General features: G+C 36.5%; 1 protein-coding gene across 1 annotated transcript in view; it reads right to left on the bottom strand.

The window, feature by feature from the left end:
• Window positions 1–9,319, bottom strand: part of LOC143021946 (uncharacterized) — a 101,344-nt gene extending 92,025 nt beyond the window's left edge. Inside the window, exon 1 of the mRNA XM_076179858.1 lies at window positions 9,164–9,319. Within this exon, the coding sequence (XP_076035973.1) occupies window positions 9,164–9,168 (5 nt within the window). The 5' untranslated portion in view covers window positions 9,169–9,319. The remainder of the gene's footprint in view (window positions 1–9,163) is intronic.
• Between the last annotated feature and the right edge of the window lie 835 nt (window positions 9,320–10,154).

A 10,154-nucleotide genomic window follows, 5' to 3' on the forward strand; every position in this document is an offset into this window, starting at 1 on the left:
GCAAGATATGATGAAGGATTATTTTTCCTCCTACCTCCGATTAATCGGCGGTACTCCCCACCTCCAGAATTGTTTCCGCCGTAAAACCACAATGACAAATTATTTTCTTTTCTCGACAAAAAAACATAAAATAGAATTTGATATTCTGGAGGAAATTCATTTTCCACCGGCATATCAGATTCCTTACCGAAAGCTGCGACCTGGAAATCTGCTCCAAAAGTCGAAGGAAAAATAGCCCAGTGTGATAACGTCTTCGTACAGATCAGTGGTTCTTAACCTGTGGGGAATTCCCCACTGGTGGGGAATGGCGGAGTTGCCAAGTGGGGAATGACCGGTCGGACAGAAGAACCAGTCTTTTTTTTTTTTCTAATCGATGTGTTTTTGTTTCTTTTTGTTTGTTTCTGGTGTCTTCTTGTTGTCACCGATGCTGTGGTGGGAAATGGAGAGTTGGCTCACTAAAAAGTGGGGAATTGGAGAAAAAAGGTTAAGAACCCCTGATCCAGATGCTACGAGAGATTCTGTCCGAAGCCGTCGAAGACCGTCGACCCGAACTCGTAGCCACGAACTGGAATCTTCCACACGCAACGGTACAAAGCCTTGTTGACACGGGTCTAGTAGCCGCTAGTCTTAAGGTCATTTTACATAGCTAGTAAGTGCTGACACTAGAATAGTTTGGAGGTAAGTTTACTAACTTTCCGTTGACATTGGGCAAGTGGAGGGGTAGTTTACAAGTCGCTAGTTATAGGGGCTACTAAACTAGCCCCGTGTCAACGAAGCTGAATGGAATCAAGACAAAGGATCTTCAACTGACAGGAAGATCCTGACTTTCTTGATGTTTGGTTTAGTGACGAAGCACATTTCTTGCTCTCTCTCTCTCTATGGGTATGCCAAGGGCAAGAACAACGTGTTCTGGGAGACACAATCCCCAGACGAGCTGCCTCAGAGACCCTTGCACTCTGTGAAATGCACTGCCTAGGTGGTAGATGGCTATCTCGAAACGTGACATAATCGGATCTCTTTTTGCTTTTTGTTTGAAGAGACTGACGAAGAGAAGGGCTCAGTGTCACAGAGGAGTGTTATCTTATGGTGCTAATTTATTGTTATTAACATTATTATTATTTCATAATATCTATAACCATTATTATTATTTTATAATATCTAGAACCATTATTATTATCATATAATATCCCAGGGCAGTGGACAGGATGCAGGGATGACCCGTCATCTAGGAGGTGCTAAGATGGGAGGGAGGGTGGAGGGGTGTGGAGTGTTTTCGGGGATGAAATGGGTGGGAATGTTTTTGCCTTGTCCTTTTTGGCTACCCCCCTGGTAAGGGGAAAAAAGCCTTGGTATATGTATGTATGTATTATAATTTTCATGGGTGGGGGCCCTTTGGGACACGTCGTGGCTTCACTCGAGATGGCAGTGGTTCCAACAAGATGTGACATTATTATACATCTAGTGGCTGGATCACTGATATTTTCATCGCATGATTAACGAGTACCGTGAGCCAGAATGGTATCTGCACTCACCCGATCTGAACCCCACATTATTCTATTTTATTCTATCTATTTTTAACACAGATACCATTTTTATTATCTTATTTATTCATTTGTTTATTTATTCATTATTATTGTTATTATATATATATATATATATATGTATATATACATATATATATATATATATATATATATATATAATATATATATATATATATATATCTGGGACCCATTCAGTTTCGTACCATATATATATATATATATATATATATATATATATATATATATATATATATATATATATATATATATATATATACATATATGTAAGATATATACATATATATATAATATATTATATATATATACACATATATATATATATATATATATATATATATATATATATATATATATATATATATATATATATATATATATATATATATATATTGTCTCTGGGGATGTTCTTAAAAGACCATGTGTATGAGAGCTGTCCTAAAATCACTGCTGAACTAAAAGCGGCCTTCACCCAGAAAGATCGCACTGCCAAGAAGGAAGACCGGGTTTGAGTGAATGACACAACTTCGCTCGTCGGCTTCAAGTGTGTTTGCAACACAATGGCAGCCATCGAGAACATGGACTCCGAATCAATCCTTTGAGCTGAAAACCTCAAATATTTCATCTTTCCAATTGTTATATTATCATAGTTTAGAAAATGTAACCTTTTGGAGTTTCTTGGGTGAGTGTTGATTAATCAATTTAGTTAAGGAGTTGCACTTATTTCTGAGACAACCTGTACTTTGACCGAGGTACCCTTAGGGTTTGTGGAAAGTAGGTTAGAGCCTTAACCCTTACTGCTCAGTTCGCTAACCTCTATACCAGCGTTTCTTAACCTTTTCACCCTTGCGTAACCTTTAAAATAAATTGCATACCAGTATCTCAAGCACACACAAAAAAAAAACATACACCATATCTTTCTCATTTTATTTTCATCGTAATAATAGGTTAGATAGGATGATGTCTATATATTACATTATTACAATAACCAAGAATATATCATGCGTGTTTAATTATAACACGTATATGAAATTAAATAAAAAATAAAAAGTGCATTACTTTATCTCACTTGTTCTCGCGGAACCCTTAGGGACCTTTTGCGGAACCCTGGTCTAGACTAATTCACCCCTTCCCCCTCCCCCCCCCCCATCATTTTCATTATCTTCAGCTCCAGCACAAGGCGAGAAGCCTACGCCAGGAGGTGCTGAGTAGCTGCGGCCGAAGCCGTCACCTTTGCCCGATGCGCTTAGATTGTTGGGGCAGGTAACTAGCAGTCACTGCTGAGAAGTGGCGAGAAGTGCGGGATTCGAACGCACAATTAAGTGAAAGAGAGACCAGCACGCTTCCGATTACGCTACCAGCGGACGGACCCAAACCTAAAAGTTACCTTCAAGTGTTACAGTTGGTTATTCCAACTAATTCAGACCAGTTATCTATGATTGAGCCTCTTCCTAAGTGCGTGTGCGCGCGCGCGCGCGCGTTTGTGTGTGTGTGTGTGTGTGTGTGCGCGCGCGTGTGTATGTGAGTGTGTTTGTGTGTGTGTATGTGTGTATTTATTTACCTAGTTGTATTTACCTAGTTGTATTTTACGGGAAGGGGAGCTATGCTCGTGGGGTCCCGTCTTCATATCACATTTTATCTAAACTATTTTTAAATTCATGTATTGTTTTTGCACACACCACTTTCTCATCTAACTTGTTCCAACTGTCTATTACTCTGTGAGGAAAGCTGTTCTTTTTCAAATCTCTTCTATAGCTGTCTTTTTTTATTTTCTTTCCGTGTCCTCTTGTATTTCTGTCATCCCATTTTATCAGATTCTCTCTATCAGTAATTTCCATGCCTTTCATGATTCTGTAAATAGCTATCAAATCTCCTCTCTCTCTTCTTTGCTCTAGTGTCTGTAGTTCAAGTTTTTTTTAGTCTCTCTTCATATGATAGTTTTGAGAGTGTTGGTGCCAATTTTGTAATTGCTCTTTGTATTCTTTCAAGTTTTTTTATACATTTTTTTGTACTTGGTGACCATATCGTTGCTGCATATTCCAATCTTGGTCTTATCAGGGTGATTAGGATTTTCTTCACCATTTCTTCATCCAGGTATGTAAATGCAACTTTGATTGTTCTTATTAAATTATAGGTTTCTCCAAAAATCTTATTTATATGTTTCTCAGGTGACATATTATTCATAACAATGACTCCCAGGTCCTTCTCATTTTCTACTTTTTTTATTCCTTCTTCTCCCAAATTATATGATCCTGTTATTCTGTTTTTGCTTTTTCCAAATTCCATTACACTGCACTTTTTTGTATTGAACTCCATCTCTCACTTCCTACTCCATTCCTGTACTTTATATAGATCTCTCTGTAGTGATTCACAATCTTCTTCTGTTTTCACTCTTTTTAGTAGTTTTGTATCATCTGCAAAGAAGCTCATATAACTTTCAATTCCTTCATCCATATCATTAAAATATATAGCAAACAATAATAGGGCCAGAACAGTTCCCTGCGGAACACCGCTTATTACTTTATCCCATTTTGAGTGCTGGTCTCTTATCACTACTCTCATTTTTCTTTCTTGCAAAAAGTCTTCCATCCAATTTAGTATTTTGCCCTGTATTCCTCCTTCAGTTTCTAATTTCTTAAGCAACTTCTTATGTGGTACTTTGTCAAAAGCTTTCTTTAGGTCTAGAAATGCACAGTCCGCCCATCCATCTCTTTCTTGTATTATATCTATTAGCCTTGAATAGAAACATATTAAATTGGTGACGCATGATCGTCCTTGTCTGAATCCAAATTGCCTTGGATTTAACACTTTTTTTTTTTTTCTAAATATTTTACCCATCTACTTTTGATAATTCTTTCACAAATTTTTGCTATTGTACTTGTTAGAGAGACTGGTCTATAGTTTGTAGGTTCTTCTTTATTTCCCCCTTTATATATAGGTACTATATTTGCTTTTTTCCAATCTTCTGGAACTTTTCCTTCTTTCAAGGAACTGTTTAGTATGCTATGTATTTTGTCTGCCAGTTCATTCCTGCATTCTTTCAGAATCCAGTTTGCTATTTCATCTGGTCCATGCGATTTTCTGACATCAAGATTACTCAAGTGTGTCAATATTTCATTCTTTGTTACTTCTATTTCTTCCATAGGGGGGACTTTCTCTTTCCATTCAATCTCTTCAGGTTGTATGTTCTCCCTTGTAAACACTGATTTAAAATGTTTGTTCATAATTTCCGCCATTTCCATTTCCTCAGTGTATTCAACTCCCCCTTGTCTTAATTTCTCCAAGTCTTGTTTGTTTTTCAGTTTATTGTTTACAAATCTGTAGAATAGTTTTGGTTGATCTTTACACTTTTCTATGACATCTTTTTCATATTTTCTCTTTTCCTCTCTGCACGTTTGTACATATTCATTTCTATAACCGGTATATATTTTCCATTTCTCAGGTCTTCTGTCTTTTTTCCATCTGGTCCAGGCTTTGTCTCTTTTGTCTTTTAACTCCCTACAACTTTTGTTGTACCAGCATTTTACATATTCTTTTTCTTGTTTTTGTCTTGGGACATACTTTTCCACTCCTTTTTTTGTAAATTTTTGTCAAAATATTCCATTTCTCTTCCACTGTTGTTTCTTCTTTGTATATTTCTTCCCAGTTTTCTAGTTGAAAGAATTCTCTTATTTTATCAAAGTTTGTTTTTTCATACATCATTCTTCCTTTTCTATATTTTTCATTTCTTTTCATATATTTTTCTTCATTAAGTTCCAGTTCAATCAATATGTGGTCACTTTTACTTATTGGTGTTTTATATTCAATCTTGTCCACTATTCTAGGTTCAGATGTAATTATTAAGTCTAGTCTCGATGGTTCTTCTTCATTTCTATACCTAGTGTTCTCCTGTATCCATTGTGTCATTGTATGGTCAGTAATCATCTCAAGTAGAGCGTTTCCCCATGAGCCGTCTCCACCCTTTACTGTCATCTCTTCCCAGCAGATTTCTTTGCAATTAAAGTCGCCCATCATAACTATTCTTCCTCCATCTTCCATTATTTTATTTAATGTTATCTTTGTGTCCTCTAACATACTTTTATGTTCACTCTCCTCCCATGAGGCTGTTTTCGGAGGCACATAATTTATCACAAACTTTCTGCTCTTCTTACCTCTCTCTTCCACTTCTATCATAATCATCTCTACTGTATTCTTTCCATATATGACACCCCTCACGTTTATATCCTTCTTAGTCAGGAACATAACTCCACCCCCTTGCTTTTTCTCTCTGTTTCTAATCCAATATTTATATGCATCATGTCCTACACTGTTGGGTGGTAGTGGGCCTTTTAATTTTGTTTCTACAATTCCCATTATGTCCGGTTCTTTTTCTTTCAAATAATCATTCAGCTCATTCAATCCTGTTATTAATCCATCTATATTTGTGTAAGACACTCTTAGTTTTCTGCCACTTCCATTGTGTTCTCTGTTTCCCTTTTGTTTTTCGCTTGTATGTCGAACTGCCTTAGTTTCATATTCACTACTCTCCAATAGAATCTCTCTTTTTCTGACTCCGTTCTGCTCTCGTTTTTTTTTTTCTTAGCTTCAAGTCTTTTCTGCTTTTCTTCCTCTCTTTCCTCTTTATTCATTTCCCTTTTTATCCATACCTTTTTATATTGTTCACTTGTTGCTAGTTTCCCTGTTTTGGATAAGATATTCTCTGCCGTCGTTTGTGACCTGAATTTAATCTTAATTGGTCTGGTCTTATCTGTACTATACTTTCCGAGCCTGAATTTTTTCTCAATTTCCTTCATAATTTCTGGTTCATCTTCCTGAACTAATTTTAGTAAACTGCTTACTTTTTCATTTTCCTCATTGGTTCTTGAGGTTCTATCTGGGTTATGTTTCTCTTCCATTCCTAATATAATTATACATTTCTTTTTATCAGCTAAGTCTCTTACTATATTCTCCTTCTGTCTCATCACTTTAATAAATGAGTCTTCAGTTTGTTCTCTCATTTGCTGTTTAACCCATTAAACTCCGATGACAAGATTCTTGTCATTTGGTCAAATAAAACAAAAAATCATAAAACACCAAAATGTTTGATCAAACACCAGAAAATTATGACGTCAGTCCTCGCTTCGCTCGCGAGCGAAGCGAGGACTGACGTCATAATTTTCTGGTGTTTGATCAAACATTTTGGTGTTTTATGATTTTTTGTTTTATTTGACCAAATGACAAGAATCTTGTCATCGGAGTTTAATGGGTTAATTATGTCAGTAAATGCAACTTTACTGTTTTCTTGAATTGCCTTCCATCCCTCTCTGTTTTCTTTATTATTCATCTTTAACTCTTCATTCTCCTTTTTTACTTCTTTTAACTGTCTTTTTAGGTCTTCTATTTCCTTAGTTAAGTTTTTGTTCGCCTTCTCTAGTTCTTCCAATTTTTCAACCCTCTGTACAATGTTGTTAACATGACCGAAACTACACTCCAAGTCCTCGATCATCTTATCGACCTCTTCTAGTCTTGTCAGTCGGGGGTGGGGGGGGGGTTTCTGTCCCCCCCCACCCTCTTTAAATCCCTGGAAAATATTCTCATCACTTTCTACTGTATTGCTCTTATCTATACTTCTAATCTTTACATTTTTATTAGACATTTCGTCGTCACTCAGCTGGTCGGGGGGCCGTTTGTTTACCTTTCGCCTGTCTGCCTGGGCCAAGTCTTTTCCTTCCTCATTTCCTTCCATTTCCCCAGCAATCCCTCCCCTTCTCCTCTTTCCCTACTTTCCCACTACCCCACGAGCAATTTCCCCCCACCCTGTAAATACAATAGGCACTTCCTTTGCTTTGGGATCCACGAAACTTCACTTTTCTTCAGAACGTCTTCTAAGCCGTCCGTTCGTTGAAGTGTTTTTGTGTGTGTGCTCGCGTGCGTGTGTATGTGTGTGTGTGTGGTGTGCGTGCGCGCTCTAATCTCTCACCAGACAAGGTAAATATCGATCATAAGGCCAGCTACCTACTCTGAGATCAGGATAGTCTATCGCGCGCGCGCACACACACACACACACACACACACAGAGAGAGAGAGAGAGAGAGAGAGAGAGAGAGAGAGAGAGAGAGAGAGAGAGAGAGAGAGAGAGAGAGAGAGAGAGAGAGAGAGAGAATCAAAACAGAATTTACGTCTGGGTCCAAGCATAGAAAATCAACTTCTGTGCCCAGAAGTGCATTGGGAAACGTCAAAGGTCATCAGCGACTTACTAGTCAACAGAACGAGAAACGGAGAACCTTGGAAGATCACACACAATTTTTCACTCGACAAATATATCAACAGATCATTATGACAACTAAGATTAATGCTTATTCTCGTTTCTCCCGTGCAAAAAATATAGCCAACATAGGCGCAAAATACAACAAAATAAGAATATGAAAAAACAACTTTAATATAAAAGTTATGCATAAAATAAGCATTACTCAATGAAGGAAATAAACCTGGTCTTATTTATAAAACGTGGAAAGCATTTTACACAATTAATACACTTTTTTTCTCGCAATATTAGATATGATATAGTCAGCCCCAATAACGTAATATTCACCTCCAGGATATGATATAATTTCCTGGTTGAGAATATTTGTCTACATCGTCTTCAATACGTGCTATCAGTCACATATAATAGAATGGAAAACAGAAAGTATACATGCATCAAGTAATTATCACTCATTAGTTCCACAAATGACAGATACTCATGTAAGATTCATATGACGTTTATACGAATACACCTATAAAGTATAGTGAGCAACATAATCATAAGTAATGAGCTAACTCAAATTATTTTTCTAATCTCATTGTTTGTCAATTTCATTTTAATTCATTCTTTCGATTAAATTTAATCATTTCATTTTGCTTCATTACTTTCTGCTTCATTTAATGTTGTATATGTTTGAGTCGTAGTCCATTCTATACCGATCTTCATCGATCATTCATTTTATTGTTTGGGTGAGCAAACTCAATTTATTTTTCTAATCTCATTGTTTGTCAATTTCATTTTAATTCATTACTTTCAATTAAATTTAATTATTTCATTTTACTTAATTGCTTTCTGTTTCATTTAATGTTGTATATGCTCTAGTTGCAGTCCATTCTATACCGATCTTCATCGATCATTCATTTTATTGTTTGGGTGAGCGAGACTAATTGAATTCACTTGGGTGTGTGTTGAACCTAGAAGAGAACACTTGTTTTCAAAAACACGGTGAAGGAAAGCTAATTGTTTTTTCCTTTACGTTCTTTCGTTGTTTAGACAAAGTAACCATTATTCTTGCTGTCGTCAGGCGATTTTATTCAGTTTAGAGAACACACGTCACCCCCTAGTGTAGGTTAGCAAAAACGGGTTCCTACTAGTTTGGTTTTGTTGTATTTCTGATTTTTTCTTTTTTCTTTCATTTTTCGTGGTAATGTGTCATTCAACAAGATTTTTATTGAAGTACAGTTCCCACAATTTTTTTTTAATTTAACAGACTACAAATGATTAGAATCACCTAATCACCACCTATTTGTGACCTCAAAAATCCCTTTATCAGCTTCTTAGAACACACCAAAAATTACTAGAAACATCAGATACTTACCACATCCTCGTGATTTTAGAAATTCTAAGGCAGCTTCCCTGAAATACTTTTCACACATCCGTTTGGTAGTGACCCGAAGGCCCTTCTTTCACGCAATCCGTTGAGTGTTGCCACCAGGAGATCTCGTTCCTGCTCTCGCGTCGGTTACTGCTTACAGAATTCAATATCAGCATATCCGCCTCGGTCGACGTGAACACCCGGATGTTTTAATCAGTGAACTATCTAACACAACCGAAACGAATAAAAAAAGAAAGTTGTCGGTGTGACCTATTGTTCTGCTGATAGTGAATTTAATTGTGTTTTCTAATCTACACACGATGGATGATAAATTTACGGTCTCACGCCAGGAAATGGTGAGGTGACCTAAACCGTCACCTGAACCCTCTGAGCTTGGGATGCCAGGGGCGAGGAGCAGATACCGATACGAACGCACTATGATCATCCATGAAGCCATCTTTCGGATCTTTATTTACAAATTTATTTGTGTGTACTTGCTACTTAACACGATTCTTGAATATGCTGACTACGCCGCCTGTATTGTATTATAGCCTCTATACTGACTATTGCGGGTATCCACACCTTGACCAAGATACACATCTGAACTTTAAAAATATGTATTCTACTTTTGTGCTGATATTTTCTGTTTGGAAAAAAATTACAAGAAAGCTATTGCATACACGTATTGAATAGTTGACAACAAAATATAGTTGCATCGTTTTTAATTAACATGGCCCTGAGTTTGTCCTTAAATTGTACAAACGATTGAGACAAGCTTCAACGGCTCTAATTTTAATTCTACAAATATTATTTGATCGTTAAGATTATTTTAAAATAATTCTATCAATCATATTTCATAATTATGAAAATGATAATAAAGATTAAGAAAATGAGGTGTCTTCAGTTAAGGAAAATATCAAAGCTGAACAGGCTACAATTCATCTCGTCCATTTCGAGCTGGTGATTAACTTTACATATTTCGTTCAGGCTAAAC

Source organism: Oratosquilla oratoria, chromosome 43, assembly GCF_046742065.1.
Source record: "Oratosquilla oratoria isolate Oo_2021 chromosome 43, ASM4674206v1, whole genome shotgun sequence".
Taxonomy (NCBI): domain Eukaryota; kingdom Metazoa; phylum Arthropoda; class Malacostraca; order Stomatopoda; family Squillidae; genus Oratosquilla; species Oratosquilla oratoria.